Below are 20,867 nucleotides of genomic sequence, written 5' to 3' on the forward strand. Positions count from 1 at the left end.
GTCATTACATCACAAAATCTTCCCTTCTTACTTCAAACATACGCTTCCTGTCCTGACGTTGCATTGCCGTGATCTTGGCACGAGTTAGCCATTTACCTCGTAAAACATTCTATTTCTTCTTCTCTTTCTTCTACTTGACTCAAACGGAGTTTTCTAGCAACAAATTACGTTAGAAACACTCGCAGCAAAAGCAAGAGAATAGAGTTAGCATTTACAGAAAGTGATAAAAAAAAAACTCCGCGTTGCAGGCACCATCGTTTTATGACTGTCGCCAGGGCCTGCTGCTCCTTCTCGCTGACTGGCAACAACCGCCGATGCCGATCCATGTTTCGCATGGATTGCTGTGATGAAAGCTGCTTGATGGAGCTAATTGCATAATCATCCATCAAGGTATCAGAGCATTCATTGCAGTAATCGTCGTCATCGTGAAGATCAATCCTGCACGGTTCGCGCACCGATCGTTCGATGGAGTTTTCTGGAGCCAAAAGGCATACTATCAACTGGGTGACAGATGAGGGAGAAAATGAAGGGAGAGAATGAGCGACATCCCATCCAATGGTTGAGCGGTAATAATTAAAGTCTCCCTATCCAACTGCGACCCCAGTGGTCTGCTCAATGATCATTGGCACCACTTCTCGGAACACCTTTCTCATCGAAGTGGTACCCCGCGACTAGCCATCGACCAGCCTACACTTTAGCGGACGAGGAAGGTGTCTGTGTGTGGAAGCTGTGTTTGTAAGAACGTGACAAATCTGTAGGCAAAACACGTTCCGCCATCGCTGCACCTCGGTGTCCTCGGTGGGTTCGTTATGTCGGTACATCGGACGGCGCGGACTAGCGAACACCTCCAGAGATCAAGAAAGGGTGTTGTCCATCGAGAGTTGCGGTTGCGAACTACGATTCACTGGCCAATAATCAAGCGTGACCGGAACGCGCCTAGATTGGTGCAATCCTATCCAAGAAGGTATCCGATATCTGATTAGAGCGGCGATGGTGATATGGTATCTCCCAGATGAACCAGCGAAGCGTTGTCGGTTGTCAAGTCTTCAGGGGGACGGCTGAATGCCCTAGAATTTCTTCCGATTTCTAGCAGCTCAGTCAACAATCACACATACACTGGCGATCACAGTAATCTCTTATCAGCCAGTGCCAGTACAGAGTGAATTACATAGGCCAGGAAGCGGTGTTTTTGAAGCGAGAAGCACATTCATGATTCCCGCACTCTTCCAGCCACAACACGGGACGAATCACTTTTTCGTTCAATTATACCAGGTAACAAATACTGTTGCCAAATTTTCTCACACTCACAACTATACTGCCTTATTCTACTCTTCAGTAACAGGCGACACACTTGTTCAACAAGCCACCTCAGCGTTCTTCGTCCGTTCTATCGAAGGCAAACGCGATGACTGCTGTCGTGATCGGAGCTAATCAGTAAAACCGGGTCGTCGAGAGACCCAGCAGCAGACACGGACACACGGCTCAGCCAAGCCGCCACGACACTATCACCGCACATCGATCAAGTGGCGTTAGCAGACGTTAGTTGCCCGGGCACACACCATACACCGACGACCACCGTAGCCGCTCGGTTGCTGGTTAATGCCACGTCGATAAGGCTCATTACGCTGCGGCGACTTCACCGTGTGCCGCCGCTGGCTTGCAAACGCAGGCAGGCCTGCCAACTGACCCCACTGACTGCCCAACAGCAGCAGTAGCAATGGTTTCCCCCGATGGCTGTGCTTGAGGTGGCCCCCTCGGTGCGTGGTTGGAGTGATGTGATTGTACTACTGACTGACCACCACATGATTTGTTATGCGTGGTTCACATGCACCTATCTCTCTCACTCTTCCATCCCTCTCTCTATATCTTTCTCTATCTCTCTTACTCTCGCACTTTTGCTAGGGCCACTAGAAGCACTTTGCTGCGCACACACTTTGCTCGACCTCAAATCCCATCCCATCGAACCGTTGAGGGGTTCTTTCCCTACCCCCTTCCCCGCTTCTGTCTGCCTTGTACCTGTCCATCTCATGTTTACCGGGTTTCCCGGGGAGTTCCAAGGGCCCTTGGGTATGTGCGCCCACCCTCTCCTTGTGTGTGTGTCCTGCACCGTGTCATCGAATTACACACATGGGGGAGCGTTTCCGCGAGAGCAGCAAAAAACAAATTGCAAATCAAAACTCCCAAAAAGGCAAAATCGGCGCTACCGGGAAGGTCATAGCCACCGACCGGGAACACGCGTCGTTCCCGCGGGTGACACTCGATGCGCGATCGCAGTTCAACGCGCCAAAGTCACGTACGTAGCAGCCGGAGCACGTCATGGAACTCCCTACCCTACAATCCGTAGCACCCCATCCGCTGGACAGTGTTGGGAAGATTCCGTCATTCGCTGGACACTTTATGCTTTATGACAATTTGTGATCTAAACAAAGCGCGACCTTACATTTTTAACCCGCTTCAACCAAAACCACGGAACGGAAGTAAAGGATCGACGGTAGATCGAACCGGTACGGCTGCTGTTGGTGCTGCTGCCGCGAACTCTCAAACTCACTATCGAACACGAACTGAGCGCGGGACCCTATCGGTTCGGCGTGACAAGCACTTCAACAAACGCGCTGTTGAGCAAACAACACACGACCCACCGACCGACCAACGGACCGAACGGGCGACCGAACGACCGAAAGAGGTGCACACAAATGAGAGCTCTACCCGATCGGCGACGTTCTGCGGACACGGAGGCTAATGTTGGTGAGCATGCCCGATGCACATTGCGTACGCCTCGTTCGATGGAAAACGACTCCTCCATTTCGAGGGCGATGCACATCGACCAGAGAGCGCCAGAGTGCGATGGAAAGAGAGTGTGTGTGAGAGAGAGAGAGAAGCAGTGAAGTGTTCTAGTTTGAATTTCAAGCGTGCAACTTAAAATGCATCTTGCAGCGCTGTTCCGATACCCCCCGGCTTTGCTGCACTACTGCAGTGTCACATTAATCCACATTGCGTGCTCTAACGATCGAGTGACTCGCGGTTGGATGCGCTGGCAGACGATCTCATCTTCAGCACGATTAACGATCGATCGCGAGAGCGACCCTAGACGGTGAGAGAGTAATAACGTTGTTGTTATAAAGCGATCTGGGATGTGGCTGCCGTGTGAGTGAGTACACTCCCCAGGATCGATAGAATTATCTCTTAAACAACACTTTCACAAATCAGCTGATTTTCCCCTTCCTTAATAGTGAATTCAAATTTGATTTATGATCATTCACCATCTCTCTCTTTGCGTACCTGTACCACTATCAACTGTCATCCGTTTCCAAAGATCAAAACCGGTGACCAATTACAGCACCATGCACCAAGCACCGAGGCCATGATTTGATCACGGCATTGGTTTATGAACATCATCATCACTCACTGTCATGTCGTGAGGTTCATGCAAAAAAGCGAATGCAATTTGCCAGCGGAACAGCCAGAAACAACCGAGTAACAATGATATCGTTAGAGCTAGTTTCCGCCGGGGACATACGCCGTTCCAAGCGCACAAAATGATAATCCCGAGCCAAAAGAGGAAGGCGAAAAGGGGAGTGGCCGGGCTACCTGATTTCGATTGCCGCAATTTGTTCTACACCATGTCGAAACCGATTAGCTGACTCTTAGAAACCCATTTCAACCACGCACGGCAGCTCCAGCGTCAATGCATGGTGCCTGCGCACGCTAATCATTTTTCCTGTTTACGTCGCCGCTTCCGATGTGTGGGGAACCCGCGCTAGCACAGATCGTAGCAGAGATGACATTCACGAACAACGGTAACGGACCTGGAGTTCCTCTCTTTCCGATGTACTTGTGGCAGGTTCACTGTAATTCGCTAATTTTACATATTTATAGCTTAATCAACATGGACTTTTCACTCGCTAGCAGATATTCACACTCCGTGCGTCCACTCTGCTCTCGTAAACATCCCGTTTCCGTTAGTGAAGAACTCCGTTCTACTCGTCGCTTTAGCTTTACCGCCAACGTCTTTTTGGCGAAAATTCGGTAATGGAATCGGGCACGGTACAAGATACGAGAATGATGTATGACACTGACCACGGGTGCATGTCCAGAAGAGTGGGCGAAGCGAATGGAAAATTAACATTTAAGGGGGCGATTAACTTTCAGCATATTAACCTTCGCCCCGTTTCACCACAATAGCAACAAACAACCGCCGCCTTCGCGCACATGCGAACCACCATCACATGTCGGGGCGACGATACCTATCGTCGGAAAAGCGCCGGAACAGTAGATTTCCTCGTCCATACATGTACAATGTGTACAACAGCATACCGGCACCGCCGCGGGTGGGTTTTTGGTTGGAAAAAAATAACAAATATATGGTACACCTACATCACCGGCAATGGCAATCTAAAATGTGATAAGCGTTTTGCCGTCGTTACGCGTGCTGCACGCAAACGGCACGCTGGAATTCGGAGCACCCTCGGGTGGTCACCGCCGCGCCTGCACCAGCACCAGTAAGGGTAGCCAAATCGGTGGAAAACGGTACGCAACGTTAAGCTAAGCCGTGCGCTCACCGAGCACCGAGCCAACAAACAGCGCGCTCACTGTTGGCGATAATATGGTAGAGAAAAAGATTAACGTTTAGAAGACCATAACTCTTGCTAATGGAGAAAAGCTTTTCAAAAGCTTTGCCGCCCGTTGCAGACGGTGTAACCGATTACACATTTTATGACAGCAACTACTGTTACCGCACTACACTGCGCAAGATTGTTTCGGAAAACTTGGAGAATTGTCCCCCGGCTGGCACTTCAACTTGGAAACAGGAACTGTGAGTCGTGCAATCGATCGTACATCGGTTCTTATTTACTCGCAAAACAATCGGGTGGCGAGGCAGTCGAATGAGAGCCATCTCTTATCAATGAAGGCCAACCTCAAAAGGGACCGCGGGAGAGTAGCGCGTTTACTTACCAAATACCAGGCTCTAGGTTGAGATTGATGATTTCATTCGCATCAAATTTGTGTCCTGAAACAAAAAGTAGGGAATACGAAATTAGATACTGCTGGCATCTTATCGAGCATAGCATTCACTTACCTAGTGTGATCAGGTTCTGTATGACCGTTACCATGTCGCGGGCCTCCTTCAAGTAGAACTCATTATTGTCCTGGCAAGCCTGCAATTCCAGATCTGTGGTAGAGAAAGGAAAATAGAATAGCAAACGGTACAACATTAAATCAAGATCATTGACCTTAAGACTCATAGTGCAGCGTAGCATATGTGATAACCACACACGCTTCTAGAGCGTGCAGCCCTTCGCTTTACCCTTCACCATTGACCAGCCACTCTTGTGTGCCCCAGATGGTTTACATGAATGCTCGTTACACACATGACGCTCGGTTCGGTGGCGATAGTGGCATGAATCATGCCTACAAAGTATGCTCACTCGCTGTCAGGTGCACTAGTCGCAAGACGCAAGAATTGCATCAACAATCCACCAACACAAACCAAACATCACCCCCTCGTCTCTACCCTTGTCCACCTTCTCCTCATCATACAAGCTCAGAGGAAGCTCCAATTTCGAAAGTCACATTTCACGATTACCCACTCCAAAAACCGGTGTACAACCTTAGCCACGGTACATTTGGATCCGATCGCCATCGATCAACGGGCCGCTGTCGCTACAGTAAGGCGACGTTTGACAAATTGCAGCGATCGTATCGCTAAGCGAGTGGTGTGGTGGTGGTGTTCCGATAAAAAGAGGAAGGTATAATTGCGGTTTGGCGAGGTGGTGCGCAGACGTGAGGAGGAAAATCGAATAAGGAAAAACCAACAGACCGCCTGCGGTAGGACGAATAAGATGAAAACCACTTTTACACATTGACGTTCCAGCAGCACCAGACACGGATTAGCAAAAAAAGAGGTAGGAAGAGGACGAGGAGGTATGCAATTCGCTATTTGATCACCCCGCTACACAGCGCTACCCCCACAAATGATGATAGCAGCGCCGTAGTAGCGTAGAAGGAAATCATCTACCGAGATACGCATTACTTTGCTGCTTTGCTCGAAGGGGCTAGGTGCAGGGTTAATTCAATTGTGTCACAATCTCACTAATCGCTGCAGCTAATCATGGATAGAACCGAGGGTGAGGGCAGTGAGTGAGTGAGCGAGCGAGCGCCGGGTGCGGACCGATCTCCCGAGATGGTGCTGCTGTTGATGCGATGTGAGCTACTTATGGATCGTCTCTCGAATCTCGATCACTCGGCGCTACACAATCCATACCATTTGTGTGCCGCGCTCGGACTCTGTTGGTCACATGTGGGTCATCGTCTCTCGGATGCAAAACACAAGCACCTCAATGCACCTCCAGTACTACAGTGCAGCATGCCAGCATCAAGGTTCGCAACATAATTGCCTTCTGACAGAGGGTGACAGAGGGATGGAACGATCGATGCCCGGCATTGGTAATGATGATGGGAATAGATCAGTCTGTCAACGCTTTACAGTTGATGATGTGACCTTGAAGTCGAGGCCATTTAGATTGATAGTTTCGATACCAGAACGTTGCTTAAACTATATCAAATCTTTTTTTATTTTTCTTGTCTAAGAACGGACGAACCTAATCATATTAAATGGATTAATGCACTCAATTCCAAATCAAAGCAACCAGTTTGTTGTTGAAAAACACTACTCAACGACTAAAAAGGTTTGAGTTTGGCGACAGCAGCGACATTAAGCACACCGGTGATCGGTACCGGAACTAAAACGGAACGCGCGCGATTCTCGACACGAACTTTTAGGCCCTGCCACACGGAGTGTAAATTTACGCGTAAATTTACAAATTAATGCCCAAACGTTTAATTTTAACCCATACAACCTTATGTAAGGGTTAAAAATAAACATCAAACACGAATGAATTGTAATGAAGCGTTGTTCTGCTACTGTACACTAAGTGTGAGGACTTTTGCTTTCGTTTGGAAACTATTTTCCACGCAACAAAAAAGTCAATGAAAAGGACACTGTTTCACACGCACAACACCATGTAAGGCGTGTTTGGGAAAGAGTTTTATTGATAGTTAAAGCAATAAACCATGCTCTTTGCGCTAGGAACATGCAATTGTCCAATCCAACGTTCATAGCACTATGTCTCCATTACTACACATTCAAGAGTCCATTTTGTAGCTCGTCAGAAACGGCCTCCAAAACGCCATAGCAAACAAGGCTTGAGCGTCACAGAAAACCCGCGACTTCAAGTGACGACAGAACGGACACGAAATGACGCCAGGCCGCGGAGCACGCCTTCTGACACGCTGCCTCGACCGTCGTTTGCGGTTGTCGCACCGAATGTTAATGTGTGCACATCGAGTAGGGCCACATTAGTACTCGCCAGCATCATCATAATCTGCGCGGAAGCGTGGTGTGTGACGACGCGTCGCGCGTTTTGTCCACCGTCATCGTGAGGCATAATTGTTTTCTTTTGCACGTATGTATTTCGTCATTGACGCCGTGCGATGATGCGGGCGGATTGGCGCTAATGTCCTTTTTTGTCACATAATCTTTGCAGGCCATTAACACATCGGTTAACGGCCGGACACCTCCCGTTTGCCGTCAATATGACTATGACGATGAGCCATGATAAGGTGCTTGGGCGTTAGCGTTCTGTTCTGTGTCTTAGTTTTTTTTTACTTTTCGATTACTATTTTTGGGAATCTTCTCGACTGGGATGAGAACATTCGATGGTTTTCAATACGTTTTCCAGCACTTTTTTTCCCCAAAGCCCTCGAAAGGGAGTTCAGTGCACCAATCGAAGGACAGCCGCGTCGTTTTGGAGCTTGTTTCATGTTGTCAAATTAACTGAACGGATATTTCGAGCGATGCAAAAAAAAAGTATCCCCAACCCAGACAAAACCTTAATGGCTAACAACGGTGCTACCCGCCATCAGGATACACACCTCACGGTAAGGAGTTGGCAGAAAACATTGGTTTTTCGTCGAAAGCAAAAATCCACACTACGCCACACGTACGCAAATGAGGCCAGTGGCATTCAAAGATGGCGCAAATTACTTGCGCACCCGGCACGCCAGTTCACTCACTCAATCAGTCCATCAATCAATCCGACATGGTGTTGCGGCTAACCTCTTAGTGGCTGGGTGTTGCTGTCTTCGCGGTGGCAACCTTACGCACAAGGCTCAGCGCGCTACACGGGCGTAAGTGCACTGTTCATCGATTGTTTGTCAGTTTTGACATATGCCAAAGCCATTCTCGGGAGGACTTTCCATAAATGACACGTATACGGCCGAAGGAAGCGGACGCAAAAAGGGTTTTGCTTCCCTTTCTCAACCTGACGTGTTGACGATTCCCTTCTTCTTTTTTTTGCTTTCCTCTGCCTCGGCACGGTTTGGCAAAAGACCGATTTCGATTCGGTTTGGTAGACGTGTACTTAGCGATGGTCACGAGATGGTGGACCGGCTCACAATTGATGAAAAATGATGACAAAACGGCTATAGTGACAAGATGCATTGGTCTGCTAGAGTCCGTGTAATGGCTATTTTCAAGTTCAAACGATACAACGGCCAACCAACTCGATGTGTTTGCTTGCTTCTTATACATCTTATCAAGGATTCGCACTAGACACACTCGTACCGATTCATAACCGGTTCCAATGCTATCGATACGTGTCAACTACACTTAAGCCAACGACGCGACACGACGCGAGTTGAGCACAGATCATAAACTGTAAAGACATATTACATGTTCCGTTTGTTCATTTTTTGGAACCAGTACTCATTTATCCAAAGATCTTATAACCTTGTCTTAAGGGGACGCAGAAAAGCATTACCTTGACATTTCTCTGCACTTTTGATCCAGTTAAAGCTCGAGAAAAAGAGAATCAAAAATGGATCGAAATCACATCAAGTCACTGCATCAGACGTTATCGTTGTTGGTATATGAAAAAAGCCATGACTCAACATCAAACGGAACGGATTCGGTGCCGGCATTGAGTATATGTTTGGACCAAGCAGCGCCACAGCACACCTTTGATTGACGGCCCTAATCATCCCAGTCCCAGCCAATGGGTCCACCACCATCGTGAATTGCATGCGCGAATCTTATCAGCGGCGCTAAGCACCAGATAAGCCGTCAGCACCATCGTATTACACCATTCAGTCGCGCACAAAACACTCTCTTTCTCACACTCGGTTACTTAATTGCCGCAGATTAAACCGCATTCCTCACCTCACGCACACCAAGTTGCGGAGCGGAGCCAGTGAGCGCTGACTTGCAGTAATCTACCCTTTTCGGGTACCACGTTTATCAGAACTGAAACTGGCTGAATCATCTTATCAGAGCCCATTTTGTCACCAAGTTGCATCATATCTCTAACCGGCGCTCTAACAACGATAATCCTTACCTTGAATCATCTCGGCGATCGATGCCGGGATCGGTGGCAACGATGGCATCGTCTGCAGCTTTTGGGCCTCAGCCACCGGTACGAGCGCCCGGGACAGATCGCCCGCCTTGAAGCGCACAAACTCCTTGCGCAGGTCGCAAAACCGCCAGTAGTAATCGGGCAGGTCGATCTCTTTGGCACTGGCTTCGGGATGGAGTACTTGCCGGAGCGGTAGCTGACCGTCGGTGACTAGCCGAAAGCTGGCGCTGTGTGGGTCCAGGTTGAGGGACTTGGTGTATTCATCGAACTGCAAAATGAAAAACAACAGAAAACAGTGGTTAGTGGGGGGGTTTGTGATGGAGAATCCGTACAATCATTCTGTCGCCATCTTCGTAGTCGCTGTTATCGTTGATAGGGGTGTTGAAGAAGGTAGGCGCTCCGTGCGACCGTTGACAAACATTAACAATAAGCCCCCGATAAGTTCATGGGAAAAAGCAGGATCATCGTTGATAAGATACCGGGCGTCCGTTTCCACCCAGGGGGGTGCTGAATGGCTGGATGGATGGATGATAAAGGCATCTAGGGGTACCACCAGCGCTACGTCACCGTATCACTCCAACAGCCCACCCAATGGTTTCAACCTTTGACCGCATAGTATGGCATAAAGTGTTGTGTTTACAGCGCGATCCACGACGGTATCGGGAATCGCAACTACCAGCCAGCACTTGAACCTTGAGCCCTCCCCCCTGAGTCAAGCGTCTCCAGCAGCGTCAGAGGAATTAAATTGCAACTCAGGGCGGCGGCGCCACCAGCACCTGCCGTGAAACTGCTGTTCCCTCACAACTTGCAACTTTGCAAAACGACCCAGAATGGTCACCCACCACACCACCGCATTCTTATCGCACTCGGTGGTGGTGTAAGAAGTGCAAGAGTTATCGCTCGAGGTTGAATTTCAAATGAGGATAGAGCCGCATGCAGAGCCCCAGGAGGGGACTGCAGCGAGGGCAAGGAGTGAGTGCGGTTCTGTTGTGATGTTGGTGTGGTAGGAAAAGGGTCGTTTGCAGGTGGTATGGTATCGAATGGGAGATTTGGCAAATTTATTGCTCCTCCGATACCTTGGGGAGCGCGCGTGTTGCCTTAGCCATTCCATAAAACGCTTTGGAATTCTAAGACGAACACACGCTCACTAATAAAAAGGGAGAATCGATTTGATCGAAGCAAAACCGATTCGGCATAATGTCACGGTTGTGTGAGGCACTTATCGATTATCGATTACAAAAGAGCGACGCGGGGGGAATAAAAAGCGGGAAAAAGAAGCATAGACTGCAAGGTCACGATATCAATCGGTAACGAAGGGACACGCTATTATTAAGCTTGCGAGTCATTCTTTAGCTTTGTTTTAGATTTTTAAAATACAAAATTTACTACAACTTTTAGTATAACAAGCACAGCAAGCGCTTGACTTTACGATACTGTCCACCTAAAAGTACGATCGTCCATGCAAAACCCGTGGCGAGACTCTCGCGACGTCAGGGGTCATCGGGCTCGACGCACGATCGATCGAATCGATCACGGACGGAAGTGACGGTCCCGGTCGGCGACCAATTTGCATTTCTGCGCCGATGACCGAGCAACTTTTGTGTCCGGCGCTCGCCATCCAAAGTCAAAGGGTACTCGCCGATCCAACTCTTGAATTTCATTTTACGTCATACTGGACTGGGCTGGAGGTGGGCTGGACGACTGGAGAGTGCAGTTCTGTGGAGTGAGCACGCGCGTTCAAACAGTGAACACACCATCCTTGTGCTGATGAAATCGCCGTCGAGAAGATAACCAGATCTCAGTATTTGGAAACACAACGAAGGAAAACAACAGTGAGGGAGGAAACTGCAGTTCGTCGACATACGCTACGCGTTGAATTAAGTCATTTTGAATTTCGTTGACGACTGCAAACGGGGGTACCCGCTATAGCTTCGTTTTAATTTTTTTTTATACGATCCACATGCACATACATCTTCTCGTTGCATCAGTGCTGCTCTGATGGCACCAAAAAGTGAGTGCGCTGGTAGTGCTGACATCAAATGTTACACGTGCCACGTGCCGAGAAGAAGGACGTTTTCTGGTTTTTAACTTCGGAAAAAAGCGTTCCAAATTTCAAGAAAAACGGACTCCTCAGTGGCAATTAACAGTGGGAACTTCCGCCGCACCGAGAGGCTATTACGTGGTTCATGGATTTCTTCCGCTGGTCGTCACCTTTCTTAATGGTGTTTGTGACAGCACATCAGAGATAAAAACATATTTCTCCCTAAAGTAATGACCATCAAACGAGTCTCCCATTTGTCTTACTTCTATGGTTTGGTTGGCTTTTGATTTCGACGCAGTGAAGTTGCCTCGAGTTGCTCGAGTCAGAAGTGGATCACTCGCAACTAGAACGAAGGGCAGCAGCAGCCCTTTCTTCTACCAATTACCATGTATTGTCCGTATCTGTCCAACTCCATCATCCGAAAGCTGGTCCACGGGACAGACGTGTGTAACACGAAACGACGTTCGCCGTGATTTATACCTCATCGCGGCCCCCGGCCTGGCAACGACGACTTTGATGAAAGTTTACGATTTCCAGCCCAAAAATGCTCGATCGTCGTCAGTGAGGGAAAGAGAGAGAGAACGAGAGTAGAGAGCAGATTGTGAAGCAGTTTCGAAACTTTGAAACCAACTTGTCCTGAGCAAACCCAAAGAAAGGAAACCGGAGAAAAGAGGCAGGAAAAACAATCCATCAAGAGACGGTGGACACGTGGTCTTCTCATGGCGCACACAGTGTAATGCGCGCCAGGGTTTTTGTTTAATGTTTGTCGCCTGACACTTACACTTCCCGTACACAATCCGTCCTGTTTTTTTTGTTTGTTTCATTGTTTTCTTATTGCACGCGCACTAGAGCTGACACCAAACGGACAAGAGCGCTCGAAGCTAAGTAAATGTCATTAATACGCTACTACTACTACTGCTGTTGCTGCTAGCCGGAGGGTCGAGAAGAAGAGATGATGCCGTTCGCTAATCGCGAATGCGCAATAGCCGCACAATTAATACTCTTTCATTTATTTTTTTGTCATCAGCATTTTGTTGACTTGTTTCTCCCTCCTCTCTTCCTTGGGCATGTTGCAGCCACATAAAGTACAAACATACCTTCCCCTTGAGGTACCTGAAGAAGGTGGTATTGTCCCTGAAGGAGGGGGTGTGGTAGTGTAACACCATCCCGAGGCAAAAGACACTACACACACACACACACACCATTTACTTGTTGTACATGACACTTTTGCGGACCTCGGATGGTGTTATCAAGTCCACGCGAAGCAAGTAACTCCTGTAAAGTGATTCGCGGTGTGCAGGCAATTCGCGAGGAGTTGACTCTTACTGGTTAATGGCAATTAGATTTCATAAAAAGTAGCAACAGTTCCAGTCCTCTCCAGACCGTTGCCGGGCGTGACAAAATTTGCACATTTTATTGATCAATATTTGTTGTGCACGGCGACGACGGCGACGACAATGCCATTTTCGATTGATGCCAAGTGCCGTTTCTTTGCATACGCCTTGGGCAGCATCGAACAACGCCATCGACACCGTAGCAGTGGTAACGTTTTATGTTTTCTCGCGTTTCCTGCGCAGGTGTCACGGACTTTCTCCCTTTTGCGGTGCGCTGCAGCCAATGCAGCAAGGGCGGAGGGTAACGGAAGGAACAATGATTCCGATTGTTGAGTAAATGATGGATTGGATTTCCCCGCAAACAGTGATTGTGATGCTAGTTGGCGTAGCCATATACCAAGATGCCAGAGGCTGACGACAAATATTGTCTACTCCCAGCAGCCACAGCCCCGCCTGTGCCTAATTTACCCCTTTTTTGGATCAGTAATCGTACGCGAATCTGACCACTGCTAGCATCGCCATCATGAATCAGTAAGTTGGCCAGGCCAAGGTAACACATCGCCACGAGAGTTGAGAGTTGAATGGCTAATGCGGCCTCCAGCGGTGGATAAGACGCGGCGCGGTGCGTGCGTGCGCACATCTACGGATCTCGAGATGTGGGAGCGATCGAGCTCACCGCCATGTTCACCCTATTGACCATAGCGCATCTTGATTCTGCGCTCGCGCGGGCGAAAGTCACACAAATTAGCAAACGGTCCGAACGGCGGCGTTTTGCTGTGTCAATCCAGGAGAGCTCGCTGCTCAGCGAGAAGTTTCTTCGCGCATTAATATTTATGCACCGAACGTGTGTTTTATTCAGATCCCCGGAGTCACGCCGGACTGATGATGCTGATGCTGATGCCCCCGAAAATGGAACTACCGACGAGATAACGCTCGCTCGCTGGCAGAGTTTCGAGAAAACCGGTTCATTATAGCGGTCGCGGTTTTGCTCGCATGCATGCATAATTGTGCGCAAAAGAACGACTAATTTCGGATCCTCTCGGTCGGCTAATTCGATTCATTATCTGGAAGATTCAGTTACTTTTGAAAAATATCCATCTCTCGAGCGCACTACCACGCATCTAATGAGCGGGTCTTCTACGCCTTTTGTGACTGCGGGAGGGTCCTTGCGTAACATTCGTCTAACGACCGGAACACACACACACACGCACACGCACACGCACACACACACACTTCTCCTGCTGAGGGTTGGCGAATGTCATGTCCTAGTACTGCTGCTTGTGCTGGAGTGGAGAGCGTGTGCTAATGATGCTCGGTAGCAGCAGGCACCTGGTAGCAGATCATTTCTCTCGCGAGATCCCTCAGCGAGATCGACACCCGTGTGTGCCAATTAATTAAACTAAGCTCTTCCTGTCATTAGCCTACGCTCCGGTTCAGTGTGCCTCGCCGGAACACCTATCATTACAAATGGCGGCATAACATGGTGGTGGTGGCCGCCGGTGACTCGAGGGCGACATAAAAAAAACCTCCCAAGAACAGGGCGCCCAGATGGTGCCAGGAGTATCCGATTGCCACTCGACAATCAGAGAGCCAATGCCGGAGGATCGCGCGCGCGCGCGCTCGTTCCGAAGGAGTTGCGTTCTCGCCTCGTCTCACCTTGGCCACTACATTCTAGTGAATCTGTGCAACGTGGAAGAGATTATCGGAAATTACTATCCTGCCCGCTCATGGCGCCTTTACGCGCCACATGCAGGCCAATGGTCTGTTGCACCCTCTCTCGGCTCTCTGGAGGCTACAAGCACGCGCGAGCATTGAATGGGATGCAGGTGCATTGTAATTACAATCTGCATCGCGTCATTCGTCAGCTACCGAGCGTCAGCGGATTGCGCAAAGTAGCCAGTCCCCATCGGGGGGAGGGCACCATTGTGTTTAATGCGAAACCGGAATCTTCCACGAGGTCTGCGCCATTCAAGGCCTAATTTCCTAATTGTGCCTGCTATCTTTATCCTCTTCGCTACACCCCGGTGTGCCCTGCGCCTTCGGTTTGGATCTCATTTCCAGCGTCTCTCTTTCACATACATTTCTGATTCCTTTTTCGCCCTGCCCTGTTTAGTTCAACGAAGGAAGAAGCGTACTTTCTCTTACATAAATTTATTTTTGAATTACCTTTTTCCTTTTGGTATAAGAAATATAAGAAAAAGAAACATGAATTCCCCAAACGAGGCACAAAACAACATCGCAATGAAACGCCCGGGGGTCAAATGGTGAAACCCATCAGCTGCGTCATTCCGGCGAGCGGGGACTCTCGTAAACAGGCCACTTATTACAAGAGGAGAGTGTACTCCTGCCCTGTGCACCAATATGTGTTAACAACCACGGCACCGCACTAAACTGCATATTATACCACCAAAAGACGCCAAAAAAACAAAACAACAACCAAAACGCAAAACTGTGAACGCATCTAGCGCAAATGTGTGACGAAGCTCTTTTCGCTTTCTTTACACAATTTATGAGGGAGCCTGCTGGACAGCCCTTTTTTGCTTACGAGCCACGATCGTTTCACCGTGCATTAGTAGCTGCTTTAGTACGCGGCGGCACGATTAAAACATGGCCACGGTTGGAATGGAATTTCCCCTTCTTCTCTGCCTTCTCCATATGATGCCCTGCAATCTAATTTTGGAAGCTGGTTTTAGTGGGGCACATTTCGTCCAACAGGTGCTTGGTGCTGCTCCGGCGGCGGTATTTCCGGCTACAATTTAATAAGCAGGTGGCTCCCCGCTGCCGGCCTAAACTGCAACAACAACAACAGCAAAAAAAAGCTACGGAATTGTCAGCGCAATTACTTTACCCTAATGACCACTTATCCGCCTGCTATGAGCCTTCGCGTGGTAGTAGAAAGAAAATGGAGCAAAAAAAGTTCAAAGCACCAAAAAAAACAGAGATTTCCATCTCACTGCGCCAAGCAGTGTAGCTACACCATTAGCCACACTTACTCTCTCCTTTTATCTACGTTTCACGAAATAGATCATGTTCTTCGCCGCTCCTAACATTGGTGTGTTAATGAACGACTTTAAACTAAGCGAACAGGGGTTCAAATGAATGAAATGAAATGAAACTCACTGCTCCGTCGTGTGCCGCTTCTACTAAAAACATTATGCCGATGTCCGATGACGTACAACTGCAGACACTGCATAACAAGTAATTTGACGCAAATTTACAAAAATGAGCACTTTTAGTACAGGAACAGGTTATAGTTAGCCAAGTAGCACCAATTTTACACACACATACGCCAGACGTATTAAGCCATTCCTTAACTTGACTTCCTTGAGAGCAGGGCTGGCCGGGGTTCCGGATGGCTTTGTCCCATACGGTATCATTAATCTTTATGCCACGCCAATGTCGAACTAAAATAAAACAAAAATAAGCCGCACTGACCGACTGGTTGGCCGGCCGGTCGTGATTCTCCTCGTGTTCCTGCTGCTCCATTCTTCAAGGAGACACCGGGAACAACACAGGAAACAAAAAACCATCCCGAACGAATGATAAGGCTTTCGCTTCCTTTCACTTTCCCAGCCAGGACAGGGCAGGACCGGGCAGGACTGACACTCATGCCCGGGAGGAATTCCCAACACAACCAATCACCAAGACACACCGCCGCCTCGAAGGGCACCGGGAAGCGAAGCGATGTATTGAGCTGTAAAACATCCAAATTCCATCAACGGCACACCGAGGGCTGAAGGCCGGATCTAGGCGCGGTGAGGTGTCTGCACACATCCAAAGAAGGAAAAGAGGACATCGCGATGGCGTAGCCCTTGTCTGAGGCTCACCGAGAGACTCCAGTAAGCCCGTACCAAAGGCCTTTCGCCAACAGCAACAACCCCCGCTAGGGTGAAGGTAAATATGATCGAGAAAACAATACACGAAGAGTGCAAATTATGTTTCATTAACAAGCTGACAAATCAGCGTCCCCGGTCCCGCTGGAGTGAGTAGGTCACAGATAGGCCGAGGTGACATTCATCGAGGGCTCTCGCACTGCCGAAGAAGAATGCCATGGGAGAGGAGTCGAAGTTGGTGGGCTGATTACTAGAATTATAACCCGGCCCACCATCCGTTTTACCAGAGAGTCTAGGCCATTTCGCCGATGATCGATATCACATAAAGCTCCCGGCACATGAGAGCTATAGTCCCCCGGGTGAAAGGTGTTGGCCGCGCGCAAATCCAAAAGGGCAGCTTCATCCCGCACCCGACGGTACTCCATGAAGGGTATGACCCAGTAACGCGTGGTAGAGGAGCTCTGCAGCAGCCTCCAATGATCTTTGATCTTCGCCCAACGACGTTCTGAGCTATAACACGGGGAGGCTTTGCATAACTTTAAGGCGCACGCGCGCACGTGTGTCTGAGGAGTTCGTGGCGAAGAGAGCAAGCTGGCGAATGGCAAGAGGTCAATTTATTGCGCACACGGCCAGCACCTCAACAATCTATCAGCAGCAGCACCAACAGCAGGCTCTTCGGGGAGGCGGGAGCGTGTGGCAGACAACAGGTCAAAAGGCTGGCATCTTAATGAGCATTAATTAACACGCAGCAGCGCACACATCGAGAGAGTCTGAGAAGAACCGTGCCTCCAAACTCCGTCCGATCATAAATTAACGACGATCGAGGTAGGTGTGAGTGCGCTGAGGTGGATTGTCAGTCGCAAAAACGCAGCGGACCGCAACGGGCACCGAGAGCAATGCCAACTCCCCCTCGCATTCGGTGCGATAAAGTTTGAGTCACCGGAACCAAAAGTACGTCGAAACGAAGATGCCATTAACCGGGTGTTTGTGATCGATGAAATTTGGCGCAACATTCGATGCCCTCGTCGTCGTCGTCGTCGTGGTGGTCCTCTAGTCTCCTATCGAAAGCGGACAAACCATAAAAACGAAGCAAAAAGCAAATGAAAACCGAAAGTCAACATTAACGAGGAAAATGGCATTTTAATCTGTGGAGAGCATCGTCATCTTATGTTGCCCTTCCCCCTTCCTGATGGAAGTCCGTCTGAATCAGTATCCGATGGCAATTCGCATGGAACGCATAGTTATCGGGTTCGGGCTGGGGAATCTCAAGAATGATTACAACTGCGTCGCAACTGCTTAATCATCTGCTACACTAAACTCTTCTTCCTTTGCTCTCTCTCTCTCCTCCACCTCTTTACGCCATTAATAATTACATTCCAGCAACAGTGACATCGGGGGGATCGGATCAATGAAGCGTATATCAAAGCGACAAACCAAACGGAGCAACAACCAACATACATGCCTCATCCTCATCACGCCAACCGAGCGGAAAAACGCCATGACCCAGGTGCCGGCCAGCCAGGTAAGCAGCAGGTTCAGCAATCTGGTCTCGCTGGTGCGCTGGTGCATTAGCATCGCATACGGAATGTCATACCATTCGACGCACACACACGGCACACACACGGCACACACTGGTCCCGCGCGATTGAAGGTAACAACAAGTTTTCAAAACTAGATTAATTGAGACCTAGTTGCCGTGGCGCAGCTTCCACAGTGTGCCCTCTCCTGTCGATCTCCTGCTGCACGACCCGGTTCTCGGTGGCTCGCCCCTTTATGGCCCGATGGCTGTGGTGGAAGTGATTAAATTGCAATTGCAACGTATTGCAGATTGGCCCCGGCCCGACGCAGATCCCGGAGAGCGCCCCGCGAAGCGTGTGCAGAGGCGTTCGGTACAGTCGGTGTGATGTGTGTGTCCGTCCGTCCGTCCATGCTGTGCTCTCCCTGTGACATAAACCAGCACTGACAGGTGCGGCGCGGTTCGAGAATCGTATCAACTCGATCGATCAATCGGAGCAAGGTATCGGCATCGGCACTGGCACCGCCAGCGAGTTGAACACGATGTCAATTCATAGTTGATGTCACACATCCGCCGCAAAGTCGGGGTCCGGTACTGGCAGAACGGCTGGAACTGGAAATGGATCCACTCCATCATCATTACGTCCTTATACGTTGCTACAAGTTATTTGGGATTAGCGGTCCCCACCGTGGCCATCGTTCCCATCGAGATAGGTCCAGCTAGCAGCATCAGTCCTAAACAGTCTGTCCTTGTACCTAATCGTGTTCCGAGATTTCAATAATCGGTGTTCCCGTTTAAGGCAGAATCAATATATCATTGGAAAAACCGTCCCCGGGAGGGGGTTGTGCTGACAGGTTAAAGGAATAAATCGCGGAAATCGGAACGAACCGAGATGTCATCGGGGAGGATGTGGTCCCGGAGTGTACCTGGCGGGATACCGGCGGGAAACCGCCGGTTTTGCGCGCCGTTGCGATATCGTATATTCCCGTGAAAATATGCAAAACACCCCTGCAGATCCGGCAGAACGACTAGCCAAAACCTGTCCCCCTTACTATAACGGGACCACAAAGATGCAAAGGATGCGGTCGCAAATCGGTTCGCTAATCAGGCTAGCTACGAGTAGCGCTTGGCCAGAAGCCAGGGTTTGTACGCAACAGGCCACAGAAACAAGTCTCGCGGTGCTGCTGCTGCTGCTGCGCGTGAAAGTTATGCAGCCTTCTAGAGAAGGCCTCGAAGAAGTCCAAAGTGCAGCGCAACACAGGCACAAACGATCGCCCTCTCTCTCTCTCTGTCTGTCATCTCTGTCGTCTTTGCCCCCGGGGGCTAGTGGCGACCAGCAGCAGCAGCATCACCTTCACCGCAGAAGCCATCTGTCCGTGGATAATTGAGCAGCTAATCACGGTTTGCAACTTTTTCGCCAATCAATCGCCCCATTTAGTCCCGATTTGCTACAGTTCACCGCCGTTGCCAACGCCACCACGATGATGATGCGATCACCAGACGCTGCATGTCAAGACGCAATGCAAAGGGAGAGAAGAGAAGACAAATCAGGCGTGTCGAACGCAGCATGCGCTGCTCACATACAAGGTGACTCCCAAAAGGAGTAGTTCAGTCCAAGGAGACCACGAGCGGCCGTCGTGCTAAACGTTCTTGCCGGTGGCACTAAACCTCCCCCCGGAGGGGGAGTCACTTCGATCTCCTGCTTACCTGCTGGATGACTTCCTCCAAGGGACGCCCGTTGGTCTGTACTAGCGATTCGATGGCAGGGATCTCCTGCGATATTGCACATTCCGGCACACCGGTTACGGACGAGGCGGTCGGGGAGGAGGCAGCGAGGGCTACGGTTGTGATGGCGCTGGTGGCAGCTCCCGATGTGGCCAAAGGCTCTCCTCCGCCGGTGCTGCTGCTACAGCTGTCGATGGTCGGCGATCCTGCGGTGATGCTACCGGCTGTGCCGCTGTTGTTACCGCTGCTGGCCACCGCGGCCGCTGCCGTCGTGGTGATCGGTTCCGTGCGGAACGTCGGGTTGTTCGGCCGGACTAGATACTGCTTCGCACCAATTATCTGCAGGGAGAAAAGCGAGAAGAGGAGAAGAAGAAATGGCGCGTTAGTGAAAGAGATAAGACCGTGTGTATCGTGCTTTGTGTGTGTGTGTGTGAGTTCGTTTGCTCCTTGTTAAGTGGATGCTAATCACCGACTTATCGGTAACCGAAACCGGGTGGTGCGAGCAGAGCGACCCGTTACTGTCAATTGTGGTTGACATGCGGATTCCTGAGATGCTGCTTTCGCCTTACTACAGCAATGGCCTACTAGTGAGGGATTGATTTCCAATGTAACTAATTTGCGCTACTTCTTCAGCTCGATACCACCACAGCGCGCACCTCGCAGTGGATTAAACTCCCCAATAACGGTCATTTTATCCATCATACTCGAAGTATGACGTGTTACATATCTGACATGTCTAAGACATGAAGACGTTCAGTTCGCGAAGAGTAACAAAAATGAAACGAAGCAAAACTAAAGAGCAAATCCGTAAAAGTGTTTGGAATCCCTGATCCCAACCCCGATGTTCGTGGATGACCCCACTAACGATCAGTTTGTCGGCCGATAACCTTTAGGCAATAGAAATCATGTAAACGATGATCAACGACATAACAACAATCATTCCATCGATACGCGCCTTGTAGAATGAGATGAGTTTAAACAATGTATCTTCTTCAATCAACATTCCCC

The 20,867-nt window shown here is 49.6% G+C and overlaps 1 protein-coding gene across 5 annotated transcripts in view; it reads right to left on the reverse strand.

Annotated features, from left to right (window-relative positions):
* LOC125953646 (RNA-binding protein fusilli) overlaps window positions 1–20,867 on the reverse strand; it is a 59,024-nt gene that overhangs the window by 11,495 nt on the left and 26,662 nt on the right. For all 5 annotated transcript variants that reach the window (XM_049683344.1, XM_049683339.1, XM_049683342.1 and 2 more), the window contains exons 3-6: window positions 19,842–20,198; window positions 9,393–9,678; window positions 5,078–5,170; window positions 4,954–5,008 (exon numbers count right to left, since the gene is read on the reverse strand). In XM_049683344.1, the coding sequence (XP_049539301.1) occupies window positions 4,954–5,008; window positions 5,078–5,170; window positions 9,393–9,678; window positions 19,842–20,198 (791 nt within the window). The remainder of the gene's footprint in view (window positions 1–4,953; window positions 5,009–5,077; window positions 5,171–9,392; window positions 9,679–19,841; window positions 20,199–20,867) is intronic.

The sequence above is a fragment of the Anopheles darlingi genome, chromosome 3 (assembly GCF_943734745.1).
Source record: "Anopheles darlingi chromosome 3, idAnoDarlMG_H_01, whole genome shotgun sequence".
Classification (NCBI taxonomy): Eukaryota; Metazoa; Arthropoda; class Insecta; order Diptera; family Culicidae; genus Anopheles; species Anopheles darlingi.